We start from the raw sequence: 17,557 nt of genomic DNA, 5'->3' as shown, positions 1-17,557 counted from the left end.
GTGGGAGAGGGAAAACCCACAAGGCCCCCTGCACAGAAACCTAGGAATGAGGCATCGGAAAACAACTGTAGGGATTAAAGACACTTCAGCGACCCTCCTGCAGAAACAGACAGACAGAATCTGTATGAGCATCTGTCCCATTGAAAAGAGGGGAATACTGAGGCTAAGCTCAGAACCTCGTTTAACTTGACATCATTCCTACATTTACTTTATGCTACCGCCTCATTTTCATTCTGGTGCAGAAGCTTGGAAATACTATAACGAAATCAAAATGATTGTTAGGGAAAAGCAGGAAGTTTTGGCAGCTGAACACAATGCATTTAGGGGTTTTGGCACTTGAGGTGGAGTGGGAAGCTTGGACAGACATACAGACTGGATAAATGATCAGCAATGAAATAGTTAACATCAGCAAACTAATGTTGTAAACTATCACTATGTTTCAGAGTCAACATGATTACCATGAATGGGGCAATTCACAATGCTCAGAGTCTGTTTCAGGCTGCTGACAGACTCAGGAAGACAGCACTGCATTAATTTCTATTTGGTTCATATTTTGAATGTTCTTCTTTAAAAAGTACTATACAATTTAAAAAATTGAAATTCTGCTGCTCAATTCTGTATCAAGGGGTAAATTCTGTGGCAAGTTCTGCAGAATCATGGACTATACAGAGTCTTGAACATAAACGCTCAAAAAACCCATCCCTCCCCTCTAACCCAAACTCAGAGATACAGGACATTTTTCTGGGAAATACAGCAAAATAAAAGAGCATAAATCAATGACACTAAATCCAGTACCCTAAAGCTGCGTGTTTCTCTTCTTGCTTATTTCCTTCTTCCATTTCTTTATCCTCTTCGTCTCTCCTTCCAAACTCATCTCATCCCACTGGACTCAACACCTATTTTCTTTTTTTCCCTGTCATTTCTCTTTTTAAATTCTCGAATTTTCTGTTTTTAAAAAGCATCTTCTTTCTCCTTGTTATCCCTACCCCTTGTTGTCTACCCATTTCTCCTGAACGCTGTGGTTCCCTTCTCTGTTCCTTTGCTAGTCTCTCTCCATTCCTCACCCTTCATGGTGTCCTTTGGATTCCAAGTGCTCTCCAGCTCTCTCCTCGCCTCCCCATCACAGGAGATTGTTTCACCATCCCCGCTGGGAATGGCCCACCCCCGGGTATCATTCTTGACTCCTCTCCTGTTGATCTCCTCCCAGATATCTCCAAAGTCTTTCCTTTCTGCCCTGCTACAGAAGTGTCATGCCCTGGACTCTTGCCGAGACTAGTGAAATCTCTGTGACCTACCTGGCACTTACCTTACACCCCTCCAGACTACCCACAATGCCCCTATCATGGTCACAGCACTAGGTGAACCTCTTGTTCCCTCCTCTCTGTCCCCCTTTGTGCCTTTACCTCTCCTGGGCTGGAATTCTGTGATTCTCCCACTCCTAGAACAGGCCGTGAGCTACAATACCCTGTATAGCAACTGTTCTGTTCCCAGCAGATCTGTTTAAGTCAGAGTGCCTAGGTGCGCGCATTCCCTTCTGGAGTCTGAGAGTAGTGTGGTACAGTGATCAGACAGCCTTCTGAAACCAGAGGGATCCTTATTTTGCACTTGGAACAAAGCAACTAGAAAAGAAGGATTCGAAAACAGTCAACAGTCTACACGTTTCCATCCGGCCTATAGATGTACTGTCCGCTTCTTCAGACATGCCTACTTGGTCCCCGCATCTCAGTTTTGTTCCCCTGAATAATACACCCCTCTCGAGGGTGTTCTTTTTTAAACTTGCCACAGCTCTTGCGATCTCCTGTGTTCTCGAGTCTTATGCAAAGAGGTGGGTTATCCTGAGTCATTCTTTTCCCTCCTCTTTGTTTTTCTCAGCAGCCCCCTATTAAACTATACCAGTGTATTCATCCAGTCATAACCAGGTCAGAATACAGTACTCAGAAGTTATTACAGAGCAGCTGCAAATCCATCACATATCTCCCCACATCAAAGCTGAATGGTGCCAGCATCTGCTATCAGCCCCTTTGACCAAACTGGAGCGGTACACATGGGAAGATTTCACACGCCCTCACATGCCCCCATTACCACAGAACTTCTGGGTTGAAGCTGGGACCTGATCCTACCACTTTCTTCTCCGATTGTCTGCTGGGGCGTCAGGCAGGCAGTAAGCCCTCATTCCCTACAATGCCAGTCACCATGGCTTTACTCTATGGTTTCTAGGCAGCACCCCTGTGATCAAGACAGGTCTGGCCCACTGCAAAGCTGGTGTTAACCAAGTAGCAACTCCTGGGCTCTGGTTTCCCATTGTCAGGTGGGGCAGGGACACAGGGCCTCCCAGCTGTGGCATGCCTTCTCAGGGTGTCTGTCCCCCATGCTACGCTATGTGGGTATGAGGAAACCATTTCCATTTTGAGGAACAATCCTTCGTTCCCTCTCCAGAGACCAGTTCCTCACTCTAACCCATCTCCAAGATGGTTGAGTGTCAGGCTCTACTGTGGAGACACCCCAGTTTCTATGACAAGGGGCGGCAGCGGACTTGCTTTCCTAGCCATTCCAACTGACCTCAGAATCCTTGCACTGGAGCCAGCTTGGTTCACACACTGTATGGGGAATAGGGAGGATTTCCCCCTGCCCCCCACAACCCAAACCCATTTGTATCCTCACAGACACCTGGGAGGGGTTCTAAGCTTCCAATCTCTGTTCCGTGGCCGGGGCGGGACAGGGAAGAGCCCCTCCATTCGCCCAACTACTTAATTTCCATTTACAAAGGCAGCCTGCAGCTCCTGTGAGTGAGCTGAGCAGTTCGTCTCCAATTACCCCTGAGCTTGACGATGTAGCCGAGCTGAACTGTGGCTTAAACTTGCATCATATGCTCCTGGGGAGTTGGCTGTGCATCTCCCTCCCTCCTGAGCTTGAGTCACACAGTTAACTCCACAGGTTTGAGATGCAGGATGCCCCTCCAGGGCCATGCTCCTCCTGAGTGGACGTGTGAAGCAGTCATTTTCTTGGTCGACACACCAGGACCCTCCAGAGCTAAAAAGCAAGAACAGCTACAGCACCAGCAAAATGGACCACAGTTCTGTAGCTGGCGTCTGTGAACACTCAGACCCTCTGTGGATCAGCACAGACGGGGCTTGTCACCTACACTAATTATACTAGTGGGTTACAGAGTGGGCAATTCCAGGCCATATGACCCAGTCTGTTACGGACATGGCACCGCTTCTTCTCACTCACCCTGGGGCCCCTTTCAGGAGCCCTTTCCCTTGCTGCAGTAAGTCCTCTCCTCTGAGTGGGTTTACCTGATCCCCATATCGGGGGAACACCCACTCTGGGGTCCCATGAATGGGCCATTTCCCCTTGTGTTTCCTCTGATAACTAGACCTGATACCCACTTAATCAGCCAGTTGCCTGAGGCATGGTGGTCTCTTAGCTACTTACCCACTAAACACATCTTAAGGAAATGTGAACACAAATCATGACACTGGTCCAAACCCCAAGCTTTGCTCCATTTGCCTAGGTAAACTCCCAGCTGCATCACCATCTCCATATAAAGAAAAGGAGTACTTGTGGCACCTTAGAGACTAACAAATTTATTTGAGCATAAGCTTTCGTGAGCTACAGCTCACTTCATCGGGATGAAGTGAGCTGTAGCTCACGAAAGCTTATGCTCTAATAAATTTGTTAGTTTCTAAGGTGCCACAAGTACTCCTTTTCTTTTTGTGAATACAGACTAACACAGCTGCTACTCTGAAACATCTCCATATAAATCAACCCCTTAATCATTTAACCCCCTTAAAATCTTTTCCGATCAGCCTCTGGAGTCAGTTCAGATTTAAATTGTTCATAATCCTCAGTCTGTCCCATCCATTTGGCTGCAGGTCTCTATGGCTCCCCCCCAGCCTGTGAAGGGATTAGAAAATACAGCCAATCTGCAGGGGGATGGATCACAAGCCTTAGCAAAGCAGTGAGATAGGCATCAACATTCTCCCCCACCCCGCCTTAAACTGGAGGAAACAATTTAGCATCTTTGCTCCCTGTGGAATCAAAATCAGCTCTCACTGCTTGGACCTTCAGAATCCTCCCCCTGCTTTGCTTCTCCATACACCTCTAATCCCCAGCTCACCTTCATGGGTCCAGCTCTGCCCTATCTACCAATCATTCCTCCTCTCTTGCTATTCCTCCACTGTGCCATGTTCTCACCAACCCCACTTGCTTTCATGCTCCCTTTGGGTCCTTCAAATACTGCCTCTCACATTGCCCCTTAGGCCTGCAACGACCTCGCTGGCCCTGTTACTCGTGCAAACTTCCTCTCCTTCAAATCACTCCTTTCCCCACTCCTGTGCTACTTACTCATTTAGAATAAAATAAGGATAAGCTTGAGAGATTAGTTCACCAGACCACACCATCTCTCAATGCACTGCCCTTCTCTCTCCAGCCTTACGGCCGGAATTCACATTGGCTACTCACTACAAGAGCTGCCTCAGCTGATGGCCAGGAAGCAGCCTGCATTAGTCCTAAAATGATCCTCAGTGCTCATCTTCCACATGTGTGAATGGGAGTGAGCGAAAGAGTGAAACAGAAAGAATGTCCTGTGGCTCTTAGGGAAATGCTACCACAACAAATGTCCAGCCCTAGCAAGCTGCTTGCACATTCAAATATATCTCAGCTGCTTAAAGCTTTTAAAATTAAAATTAGTTTTTGCCTATAGAATCTCCAAAATTAGAGAGGCTTTGTAGGTCCCAAAGACAGGCTCGGCTAAATAGTAGCCCAATTGCTTGCTATGAAATTGGATCTGCTACTCTACATAATCCTGACCATATATGGATTATGGATCACCATAGGACAACACAATCCTGTCAAGGGTCGACCCTCTATTTCGTTCTTTCTCTGGTTGCAGAGTTAGGGTCAAGTGGAGACAATGAGACAAACTGTGTAAAAATGCCAGGACTTTCTTTTTACTTATCTGCAACTGAACTACAGCATTCCAGACAAGCAGAGAAACCAAGCAGGCTGTCCTCCTTAACAACCAGTGCCTTAAAATTCGGGCATGCTTATCAAATGCAGGCTAAAATCTAAGGAAAAGACTGTTTGTGTGCACATGGGATGCAGGAATGACTGAATGTACCTTAATCATGCATGTGGATGAAATGCTGCTGTCTATTCTGGAATATACGGCTTCACCACGCCTAAGAGTGAAGGTTAAAAACTGAGCAACCCAAATCGTAGTATATTAAATACTGACCCATTACCAAAGAGTTGGCCAGTGGCACAATGCCCATTCTTACATCACTAATAGCTCAAAGTGCCGAGCCATTAAGAGACATTTTCCAGTATAAACATGTAACTCAGAAATGAGTTCATTTTAAAACTTCAAGCCTTGGTCTATTAGAACATGTGTTTTTGCCATGTTTGATAAAACCTGACACTCAAAGGTTGGAAGTGATCCAAAATGACAGCAGCCACACACAGCACTGACTCTCTCCTCAGAACCCTGGGTTTGTTTCTATCTCATGTAAACCCTTAAGAGCCACAGACAGAAGTGATGCTTTTTATATTTTGGTACACGGACCAGTGATAAAAAACAGTTATTCATGAAAAATGCTAACAGGACAGGACAACCACCAAGGCTGGGTGGAGACACCCCCTAGGTGCACCAGAAACATCCATCACACTTACTTTGTAAAAGCGGGAAAGGATTTGAAATCAGGGGACTTGCAGTTTCTGCAAAAAAGAGAGAGATTTAAACATTGAGACTGGCAGAGACCTTGCTGCATCCTCTTCAGTTCATTTATCCTTACTCCTACACCATACCTCCAGAGTCAGCTGTTTCAGGGCATGGCTCTCCATTTATAGGAAATTATTACATGTACAGCACTGTATTTTGTCTCAGCAAGCTTTCTTGGACTGAGGATCTGGTTCTTTCAAAGTCTGAGGAATTCCTATTTTGAAATGTTCACTTTTTAAGATACAGCATAATGATAGCTATACTGTAATGGGGCTAGACAACAGTGGTCAGTGCCAGTAGAAGAAAACCTGGGGTCCCTTACAAGTCCTTTTCACTGGGAGTCCCTGGCTGCAAACCCGAAGATTCAGTGTGCATCTTCCTCCAACTCTTTCTCCAAATTCCTATGCCTCTTGGTCTCAGGGAAGCGGGAGCAGAGTTAAGTTATACTCGGAGGAAGCACTTGGGTAGGTAACAAGTCTTGTATCCAAAACTAGTGTATGTTTGTGGGGGGCTTATGGGAATACTGGGTGGAAGTTCCCTGTACCATGGGGCATCCTGCATGCTTCCCCCTTCCCTCAAGACCCGACTGTGATAAAAAGGAGCAGACATCCTGAATTCCCAACTAGCTTTCAGTCGTCCTAAAGCAGCTTGTACTCCACATCCATGAGCAATGGACATTTCAAGCTATCCCTGGCAGCCTGCTAGAGCTGCAGGCTTGGCAGTACTGTCACTGGTTGGGAACCTCTGCGTGTTGAGCCTCTGTGAGGGAGAAGAATCCATTACAGTGTTAATTCACTCATTCAAAAGCGTTTGTGAACTGGCCTTTGTCCCACATTCAGAAAACTGTAAATCGCTGCATCAGTACATGATGCTCTCAGGGGTGCAATCCCTGAGGGGTGCAGCCTTGGGGAGCCAGAGGTGAGTAATGGGGCCATTCTTGCCAAACCTCACTGGCCAAGCATAGCAGGTTTCCTGCTAACTATTTTAACATGCTATAGACATGCCATGCCAAAGAGGGCTTTAATCTGCAGTGGGCCAAGGTCAGCTGACAATGGCTAGATAAATGGACTGGTAGCACTCTGGGGAGGGTCTGGATGGATGCAATATACTGGGCAGTGTATGGTAAAGAGTACTGCTGAAAATTTAAAGCATTTCTATTACTTGATGATGCACAAAGGTTGTCCATTGCAGTCAATGGAGAAGACTCTCCACTGGCTTCTAGGCTGGTCCTACAGAGCCTTTGAGAAGGACAGACATTATGCGCACACTGTATGTACACATCCAGACAGAAACTGCTACGTTTTAAAAAATCCTGTAACTACGACAGCAAGATTGAATTTGTAGTAACTCCACCTCCCTGACCCCCGCTCTCTTCCCTCCCCAGCCCCATCCCAAGTGCCCTGCTTGGCTCTCCCAGTCCTGCACCCTCCTGCTGACTGGAAGCTGATTGCCCATTCTCTGGCTCCAGCCACTTCCTGCATGCTGCTGCTGCCTGAATGCGGCTCCCCACACTGCTGCCGGCTGCCCCAGCCCAGAGAAGTGAGAACACAGGAGGGATGTGGGAGAGCTTCTGGGGCACCCACAGGGGCCTGGTAAATGACAGGCCACCCATCTAGATCCTTGTCATGCCCCTCCTTTGGGAAACCCTGCCCTAAGAGTCAGTAAGGCTTTTGTAGGTCAAAATGAAAACTTTGCACTCCACCCAGCAGCTAATCTGGCCCAGGAGGGTAGCAGAGCCAAAGGAGTTAAATCCAACATCATTCCACGTGACCTCACCCTGCCATGCTCCCAGGGCCAAACTCAAATCCGAGCTCCATTGCTTTCCAACCATTCCTTCTCACACCCTAGCAGCATGGTATCGCCTCTGTATATACGTGCTGGATCTTGCAGAAAACACTGTCTGCAACATCACTACAGGCCACTCTTTAGACACGCCTCCCTTTTCATGGATTCACTGAGTGTAAGGTCCGAAAGGACAATTAGATCCTCAAGTCTGACCCCTGTATAACACAAGCCTTTCAGTTTCACCCAGTTACCCCGTATTGTGCCAATAACTTGGGTCTAACTAAAGTGCCTTCCAGAAAGGCATCTGGTCTCGAAGACAAGAAGAGAGGAAGAAGCCACCACGTCCCTTGGGAATGTGTTCCAATGACTAAACACCCTCACTGTTTACACACTTATCTGGGGTAGTCTTTGCAATGCTCCTGTGTCTCAGCATTACACCTCCACCATGTCATCCCCACCAAGTGCAGCCATTCCCAGCACAGCCTGCGACATGGGAAGGCTGAACAGTCAGAGCATCCATCCATTCTGGGTCCCCTGTAGCCTGGTCATGCTGAGAGCAGCCCCAAAGCACCCAGCTGCTTCTGTTCCCCTGGAAAATCAGACAGCTGCAGATGCTGCCATGCTGGGGCCTCCATCCTGGCTGAACTATGGGATAGGGGATCTTTGGGGCCAGGACCAAGTACAGAGCCTTGGTTTCCTCTACAGAAGTGGCACAGCATACATGCATCTTGGACTGCTTCCTGCCCACCTGCGGTGCTGGGTGATGGTGTTATTATTGGTATTACGGGGGAGCCTACCGGCCCTAAACAAGATCAAGGCAGCATTCGATTGGGCACTTCCCCCAGGAGCTTGTCTAACTAGACAACACAGACAAAGGATGGGAAAAGAAACAGGAGAGCCAAAGAGGGGAAAATGACTTGTCCACAGTCACACAACAGGTCAGCGGTGGACCTGGGAACCTAGGTCTCCTGAGTCCCAGTCCAGTGCCCTATCCACTGGGCCATGCTGCTCCCTGTGGTGTGTGGGTGTGTGCTATCAAACACATGGTAAATGCCTATGTGATTGTCTGACTGTCACTCTCTTCCTCCCTCTCTTCTCCTCACAGGCCCAAATGACCTGACACAGCTGACAGCTCTAGTTAGAGGAGGTTGATCACAAACAATTTTTGCGCCCCTGAGAATTCACAAAAGGAAGTTTTGAAATGAATGAACAACACACACCAGGCTCCTTCTCAGGCATGGCCTAGCCCAGCTCCCAACTGGCCTGTAAATGATTAATGGTGAGTGAATCCCAACAAGCCAATTCCTTTCTCACTACTCAGGTGGTTTGATTCCTTTCTGCACCTCTGTCATCTCAGATGATGAAACCCAGCAAGATCCAGGTCATTTCCAGGTTCTCAGCACAGGCTGTTTAGGCTGCAGAGGAAAGACTTTTGCTGTTTCCACTGGACAATACTTGAAAAGTGCCATGGAACATTTCAGTCACTCTCAGGATGCAAAAGCTGGTTTCAACAAAAATCAAAATATTGGGCTAGTTTTAAACTAACAGCCTCAAGTCCCCTGAAAGATTTGTACACTACAAACAGAGAATAGAGTACTGCCTTAGCCTGCAAAGCTCAATTCCTGACACACCATTCCCGCTGCCCCCATGTAACACCCTGACTCTTTCTCACCTCCAAGGGCACATCTCTGGGCACCACTTCTCTCCCTCCCTCCAGCAGCCTTTGCCTGGCAGCTGGGATTGTGCCTTTAAATTTTCAGTGCCACCTGGAAAAGTTGCAACTGGAGCACTAACTAGAGAAGATGCCAGTTACCTCTCAAGAGCTTTGTATCAGCGGCTCACGTGACACGCACAGCACACTAACGACACTGTCGCTTGTCCCAAATTTCTCACACCACACTTATGGAAAGAAGGAATGGAAAAGACAGCACAATACACACTAACTGCTAACAAACCAGATCTTCACAGAGCTCTCCACCTAGAGCTAGGCATCCAGATGGCACCAGAACATTGTCTGACATTCGCAGTCACTAATGCAATTTTGCACAGCTGACAGTCCCACTTGCAGGGGCGCCTTTGTCACCATGAATGAGAATATGTGTTTGGACTCTTTCCTGGGAGTATAAAGGAATGAAAGAAAAAGGTGGCTGGATGGAAGAGCCAAAGAGGAGGGCAGAATGGGAAACAGCACATAAGGAAGCAATGAGTGGAGATCAGAGAAAAAGAATAAAACTGGGAGAGACGAAAGAGATAGAGAGAGAATACAAAGAAGGGGGGAGGGAGTGAAACAAGAAAGACACAGTCGCAAGGTGACACTTCATTGCTTTCACTCCATGGCCTATATGACAGCCTGTGGTCCAGAGTTCACCACAGATGGTGTTTAGGGTGCAGTAGTTGGCTTCTGAAATTCACACACTGCTGGGATTTTTTGCTCTCTTGACCGAGGAGCATCCTCTCTTTTCTTCTCCACCTAAGGCACCTACACACTGAAAGCTGGAGCTGAAAGGCTCACTGGTGTCATTCAGTTCTCATGGTCCAAGCACTGGTTTGGGCTAGCCCGCTGACACTCTCCCTGCAGCCTGCCAGATATAAGCTACTAAAATAAAACAAATACAACAGTGATGCTTGTCATGATGAAAAGAGATAAGCAAACCACAGAAAACTCAAGTTTAAGCCCAGAGAAAAGATTTTGTTAAGGGCTTTCTTAGTTCATTTTAGGTGTTCCAATGCAGACACAAGCTGACTCAACAGAACCATGAGAGTGGTCTGATTTGTTTCAAGGGGCTGGAAGTGAGGTAACAATGCAGCAGTATTTAAAGCACTTTCAACAGTACAGACTTTCCTAATGCTACTAAGAACAGTCTTCCCTTTTTTCATGTTTCTTTTGCATTGTCCGCTGCACTGATTTCTGTTCTCCACATTAATTTTCCCTCTTGATATCAACTAATGGCCATTATCTTTGAAAACTCGTGGCAATTGGGGGAGGTCCCGGGCGATTGGAAAAAGGTAAATATAGGGCCCATTTTTTAAAAAGCCTCACCTCAGTCCCTGGAAAAATCATGGAGCCGCTCCTCAAGGAATCCATTTTAAAGCACTTTGAGGAGAGGAAGGTGATCAGGAACAGTCAACATGGATTCACCAAGGGCAAGTCATGCCTGACCAACCTGATTGGCTTCTATGATGAGAGAACTGGCTCTGTGGATATGGGGAAAGTGGTGGACACGATATACCTTGACTTTAGCAAAGCTTTTGATACGGTCTCCCACAGTATTCTTGCCAGTAAGTTAAAAAAGTATGGATTGGATGAATGGACTACAAGGTGGACAGAAAGCTGGCTAGATCGTCAGGCACAACAGGTAGTGATCAACGGCTCGATGTCTAGTTGGCAGCTGGTATCAAGCGGAGTGCCCCAGGGGTCTGTTTTGTTCAACATTTTCATTAATGATCTGGATGATGGGATGGATTGCACCCTCAGCAAGTTCGCAGATTACACTAACCTTAGGGGAGAGGTTGATATGCTGGAGGGTGGGGATAGGGTCCAGAGTGACCTAGACAAGTTGGAGGATTGGGCTAAAAGAAATCTGATGAGGTTCAACAAGGACAAGTGCACACTCCTGCACTTAGGACGGAAGAATCCCATGCCCCGCTTCAGGCAGGGGACTGACTGGTTAAGTGGTAGTTCTGCAGAAAAGGACCTGGGGATTACAGTGGACAAGAAGCTGGATATTAGTCAACAGTGTGCCCTTGTTGCCAAGAAGGCGAACGGCATATTGGGCTGCATTAGTAGGAGCACTGACAGCAGATCGAGGGAAGTGATTATTCCCCTCTACTTGGCACTGGTGAGGCCACACCTGGAGTATTAAGTCCAGTTTTGGGCCCCCCACTACAGAAGGGATGTGGACAAATTGGAGAGAGTCCAGTGGAGGGAAACAAAAATAATTAGGGGGCTGGGGCACATGACTTATAAGGAGAGGCTGACGGAACTGGGGTTACTTAGTCTGCAGAGGAGAAGAATGAGGGGGGATTTGATAGCAGCCTTCAACTACCTGAAGGGGGGTTCCAAAGAGGATGGGGCTAATCTGTTCTCAGTGGTGGCAGATGACAGAACAAGTAGCAATGATCTCAAGTTGCACTGGGGGAGGTCTAGGTTGGATATTAGGAAAAACTATTTCACTAGGAGGGTGTTGAAGCACTGGAATGGGTTACCTAGGGAGGTGGTGGAATCTCCACCCTTAGAGGTTTTTAATGCCTGGGATGATTTAGTTGGTGTTGGTCCTGCTTTGAGCAGGGAGTTGGACTAGATGACCTCCTGAGGTCTCTTCCAACTCTTATCTTCTATGATTCTTCTATGATTCTAAACCAAAAGAACAGCTTTGTATCCTGGGAGCTTTACAACACGACTCTCCTACAGCTGGCCACAAGGTGTTCAGAGTTCTACCTGAAAAGTGACTATAAAACAGACATGAAAACCCATGAAAAAAAACCACAGAATTGGGCTTGTTTTTGGCTCAATTGGCTTGTGAGTTTCTTGTTGGCTAGTTTTTGGCTTGTAGCTTGTTTGGCTTGTAGCTTGTTGCTTCTTTTTTGCTTCTTTTTTTGATTGGCTCCCGACAAACAGGGGCAAGGAAAGGGAGAGTCAGGGGTGCACAGCGGGCCCACCACAGTCCCAGACAGCACACCGGGGGGATCTAGTCACCTAGAGTGTTGGGGTTCTTTGGGATTGGCTTGTTTTGGCCTTGTTTTGAAATGGGATTAGCTTGATTTTTGTCTGATTGTGAAAGTTGGGGTGCTAATTTACCGGGTGAAAGTTGAGAACTGTGCTATAAAGCAGGCATGAGAGGGCTGCAAGCTTATCTAATGCTGCACATCAAATATGCTCATTTTACAAATAATTTTTTTTCTAACTGCCAGCACTGCAGCCCTCCCACCCAATCTAAGAGTCCTTTTCTTGTGTATTCACCAGCATTAAACATTTCTGCAGCCCACATGCTCTCAGTGACAACTGTCTACAGACTAAGCCCCCTGTGCATACCTGTCAGTGAGTTTGCGCATGTGTAACTCATTAGTCTTTCATTGACCTTTGAAAACAGTTCTGTTGATGATGCACAGGAAAGAAGATAATTCAGCTCCTGCTTCCATAGCTGAGCTGGCTTTGCAGGGCTCACAAGAATAACAAAGTAATACACACTGGTTGGGGGTGCCTAGAGGAGTTAGGCACCCAAATCCTATTGGCTTTCAAAGGTGCGCACACCTAACTGGAGTAAACCTGTTTGAAGCCCCAGCTACATATATTTGTGCTAAAGGCAGGAGATCTGACTCAGGGAGTGGATCTGTCAGGTAGGAAGAGGCCACATCAGAGAACTGCTGCATGTCATGCCAATGATTCCAGCACTTTATATGAAGAGAAGGACTTTACTGTCATTTCTAGCTACCCGGCTTTGCTGGTCAAGGAGATGTGAAGATGGGCCAGGACTCTGCCACGCTCTTGGCACCCGTGGGAGCTGCTGCCCAGCTGTTGGAGGAGGATTAGAGAGCACAAGGGCCTGACACACAGAGACAAGTTCAGATTCCTTTGTTTGTCTGTTCCAGAATAAAGTGGTCATTGTGGTGAATACCTCAGTTTGTTCGGGTTTGTTCCCTGTAGTATTATACCCAGTATGTCAGTAACAACTAGCTCTCTCTCCAATTCACTACAGCCCTCTGCATAGGAGTGTGTAGGATTTCCCACATCATTCCATTCCCTTTTCATACACTGGTCCAGAGAGCTGTACCAGTTGCTTCAGGGGAAGTTAAACCCCTGTGATGGATAATTTTGCAACATGCCCAAAGAGGAAGTTTCTCCTTACTCCTGGCAGGTAGTAGTTTGCTTATCCCCGAAGCAGGAGGGTTTCTATCCTTTAGCTGTTCAATTCTAGTTAGTGTAACTGTGAAGGATGTTTCTATTATTCTAAAACAGCATGGCAGATTCTCAGATCTGGCACAACATGTAGGGCTCTTCTGTTTGGCTATCATGCTGTCAGGTTATTGAACCTTACATAGAGATGCTGAGATATTTATGATGAGTCTCTCCAGGTATGTACCTTTAGCTCCAATCTCAGAAAATAAGAGGGGCTGGAGTACCACTCTGAGGGAAACTGGGTAGGAGATAAAGAAGTTCCTGCAGGAAAAGTTCTACAGTCAAACTAGGGGCGATTGTCTAGGCTGAGGGTTATGCTTTGTTGCTGCTGTTTTAAGTTACTAACAGAAGGAAGCCCCAGGAAGAGGATACAATTGAGTCCTCCCAAGTGTGTATATAATTTGGTCAGAGGAAGGTGGGATAGCGACATGCTCCGCCATTCGTCAGTTGATGTGATATATCTGATCCAGTGGGACTACTTATAATGAGCTCTGAGACAGCCTCGAGGTACAACAAAGTTAACACATTCAATATCACTGTGATGTGTAATGTGCAAAGTGCCATTATATTTATAATCCTCTGAAACTTCCAAATAGAGCTGCTCTGTGAAAAAACGGCTTGGCTTCACCGAGACTTGACTTGTATACCCACAAACAACTAGGCCTACTTTACCTCAGGCTCCCCCCAGCAACATTATTCAGATCCCCTGTGTCTGGATCTTTGTCTCCAATTTTAAAGGCATTTGAGTCGTAGACCCACTCATCACAATTCAAACAGGCTGTAGGATGGCACAAACCTTGGGGTGATGCTGAGGAAAACACTGAGTAATTGAATACTTTACAGACTGAGCCTCGTAAATAGATAATTACTTTGATCACAAGTTAATTCAACTTCTGCCCTGCCCTGGAGAACATAAATACCAGCAGGATGGAGTGAGCACACTTACCACTAGAGTTTTGGGAGCTGCTGTTTGTTTCTTCAAAGTTGTTTTGCACTTTGCCTTCCACTCTCCTACTGAATGCGCTTTCTGCTGGGTGGAGAACAAAGGGTGATGGTGAGTGATCAGTACTGGATCCAGGATTGTTCAGAGGGGAGGCAGATGTCATGCTCCTGTGCTATGTAATCTCAGACCTTGAACAGAGCAGAAAGGTCTAATCCCCCATCTCTGAGGCAAAGGGCCAGATTCACTGAAGGGGTAACAGGCAGATAGTTTTCACATTGCCTTCTGGCAGAGGAGGCCTGGATGGAACTCCTGTGGAGCCTGTGAACACCGTTCCTGACTGGCAAAAAAGGAATTGTAGTAGAGTGATGTGAGGCATTTGCTTTTATCTTTCCCCTCCCAAGGGAATAAGCAGCTCTCACAGCCTATGGTACAGGTGACCAGGCCTGGGGATGAATGGAGGCCCTCACCATGGCAGTATAGAGAATCCATTATTAAGCCACTATGACTACTCTCTTTTTGCATTGTAATGAATAACTGGCATTCCCTTCTTAAGATTCTCCCCAACTATCTGCACAGCAATCTCCCCAGTGGAGGACTAAAGGATTATTTGGAAACCCACCAGTAATGATTCATGAGACCCCGTAGGGGGTAATTAGAAACAATGCAAGGTGTTCCTTCCCTCTGTACCCATAAAGTGAGCACATTCATTCCACAGTGATACCACCCCCCATGGACCCAGGCTCTGATTCCCTGCAATGCCCTGCCAACTGGCAGTGGTATTCCTAGCCATTCATCTACTCTGGACATGTAAGCAAAAGTTTTAGTGGCAATCCCCAAAGGAATTCAAACACATATAATAGGAGAGAACTAGCTCTAAAAGCATGTGACAATATTCTGCAGCAACAGCCATGAACCCTGCACTACTTGCAGTGTCCTGGAGCCTTAATGTACAGCAGAACCTTGCTAATTCACACATCACATAACCTGCAGACTCCGAGCACAGATTTAACAGTGAGGTCTCATCTCATGCATACGTCTTTGCTTTTATAATAGTGTAGCAGTAAATACACTGCCCTAAATATTAAGGATCAATCATAAATGTTTAAAACTAAACTACACTTACCAAATCAATGAGCATGGTCGCTGCCTGAATGCATTATTCTTGCTTTTTATTGTGTTTGTTTATGTCCTAATGCACAGAATTTGCAGCTCTCAACGGGTCTGTTTTCAGTGTGAACTAATGAGGCTCTGCTGTATTTTCTTCAGGGGGTGGAATGGATTTTGTGGGAAAAGAAGTTGCAGAGTGAAGTGAGGAAAGAGACCTGAAATTCAGGGGTGACAGGGTCAGAAATTCCCTTTAATACTGATATTAGATCCTTGGAAAGTTGAGGCATCAGAATTAACCCTTGAGATTTTCATAAACAGACTTTAGCTTGCAGAAGCCTCATCACTTTCTTTTGCTAAACTGTGGCTGTGGCAAAGGACCTTCTCTTTGATTCCAGCCACACCTGGATTGCATGTGGCTGCTGGTCCATGGATATGGGCCAGTCACTTCCCACTGGGGCCACGCGGCTATTGACTGGCTATGCTGTTACAATGTTGAATTGGTGTTAAGCCCCTGATACTCTCAATCCGCTCTGCTCCCAAAGTTTTAAAATAAAGGAGAGCAGGACAATGTTGTTTTCTAACTAATTCAGTAGTTAAATAATTAGTACTAGGACTAGTTGTAAAATTCCAATAATCATTTGATAAGTTGTAGGAATGCCAGGGCTTTGTCAGGTGGCACAGTGGGACGAAGAGACTGTATAATACAATGGGGTAACCTTTACCTGTAGAGACCCAAGTTCAAATCCTGGCTTATGTCACAAGTGAAAATGAGCTGGAGGCCTCTGGAGATGTATGAAAAAAATATAGTTCCAGTGGTTTGGGATTTTTTTTCCTCTCTTTCTCTCAATCTTTTTTTTGTTTTGCCAGACTGACAAGAGAAACAAGCTGGTCCAATATTTCTCCTTGGACTCTTTGGGTTTTCCCCACTTTAGCAAAGGGCAGTTTTCCCCACATGTGAGATCTGCTTCTTCATAGTAATACCTTTGTATCCAAAGCAAAAAGTCAACCAAATCTTAAACCCGGAGACAATATCAGGAAACTACACAGATCACATGGGTCGATGTCTGTGGAAAACCCCACCCTTCTGGAGGCTCTACAAGTATCATATAGGGTTTCCACCAACCTCTGGGTCCCACCCTGACCCATTTGGGAAGGTCTTTGACTAACTGGGGCATTAGAAAGGTGTTGCTTCAGGAGACGGTCTGCCTGGACTGAGTTTTCGGCCAATGTACTTATGCTAGGAGTCCCAGCAGCCACTAAAATTCTCTTAGGACAAGACACTGGCTGGAAATGCACCATACACCATTCCACTGAAGCAACCAAATGGACAAGGTAAACCCTGGGTTTTAAATTATTTTCTCCAGGCTCAATTTGCAAGGCTCAGGCTTCATGTAATGTCTCCCCACAAAAAGGGAGAGAAAGGCTTGTCCTGTTTACCCAATTCATTGACATGTTTTTTGAATAGAAAAGGGAAAAATCCCTTTCCAAAAAATATCTCCCAGTTTTTGCCCTGATGAGTCTGGCCTCTGACCATTAAAGCCCCTAATTAGGCTCCTTTTGCTTTTGTAACTGGACAAAGTTGTCACAAGTTTAGATAAAGAACAAAAAGTCTCCTCTACTCGGACTCCTAAAATAGATGAAACGGATGGACCTCAGTTAGTAACAAAATCAATGAAACTAATAGGGACTGCAGTAACAATAAGGAATGTCAGAACCCATAAGCAACTGTTGTTGTCAGAAGACAGGTCACTCCTTGCAATTTTGAGTTAGGAGCAGATGTGTGTGTCACCTAACAAAAATAACCTAAGCATTGTTCTTGTTTAAAATGCTGGAAAGCAGAGGTCTCTCTCAATACAGCCCATCCCAGGCATCTGCCCATGCCAGACATTTCAGGGATGATTTAAACAGACATCTGCCTGACCCAGATATAAGAGGCTGCTTAACTAGCCATAGTCCACTACTACGATGCAGAAGGCTAGTTATACAGACACCTTCCAATTCCAGAGATTTAAGAGACTGCTTCACTATCATATGGAAATGTGAACCCTACATTTCAGACCTTTTTTTAAAATTCGAATCACAATGTTTCTTCTTTCCCATCTTA

The 17,557-nt window shown here is 46.2% G+C and overlaps 1 protein-coding gene across 25 annotated transcripts in view; it reads right to left on the bottom strand.

Annotated features, from left to right (window-relative positions):
- The window catches only part of ZNF618 (zinc finger protein 618), a 325,372-nt gene that overhangs the window by 27,567 nt on the left and 280,248 nt on the right, over nt 1-17,557 (bottom strand). For 10 of the 25 annotated variants that reach the window (XM_043499111.1, XM_043499112.1, XM_038374100.2 and 7 more), the window contains 2 exons: nt 14,350-14,433; nt 5,674-5,718 (listed from right to left, as the gene is read on the bottom strand). In XM_043499111.1, coding sequence (XP_043355046.1) covers nt 5,674-5,718; nt 14,350-14,433 — 129 coding nt within the window. The remainder of the gene's footprint in view (nt 1-5,673; nt 5,719-14,349; nt 14,434-17,557) is intronic. The other 15 variants (XM_043499116.1, XM_043499110.1, XM_038374110.2 and 12 more) reach the window with 4 other exon arrangements.

This window comes from Dermochelys coriacea, chromosome 16 (genome assembly GCF_009764565.3).
Source record: "Dermochelys coriacea isolate rDerCor1 chromosome 16, rDerCor1.pri.v4, whole genome shotgun sequence".
NCBI lineage: Eukaryota > Metazoa > Chordata > Testudines > Dermochelyidae > Dermochelys > Dermochelys coriacea.
Note: the sequence above shows the minus strand (reverse complement) of the source record. Positions and strands in the feature narration are given on the sequence as shown.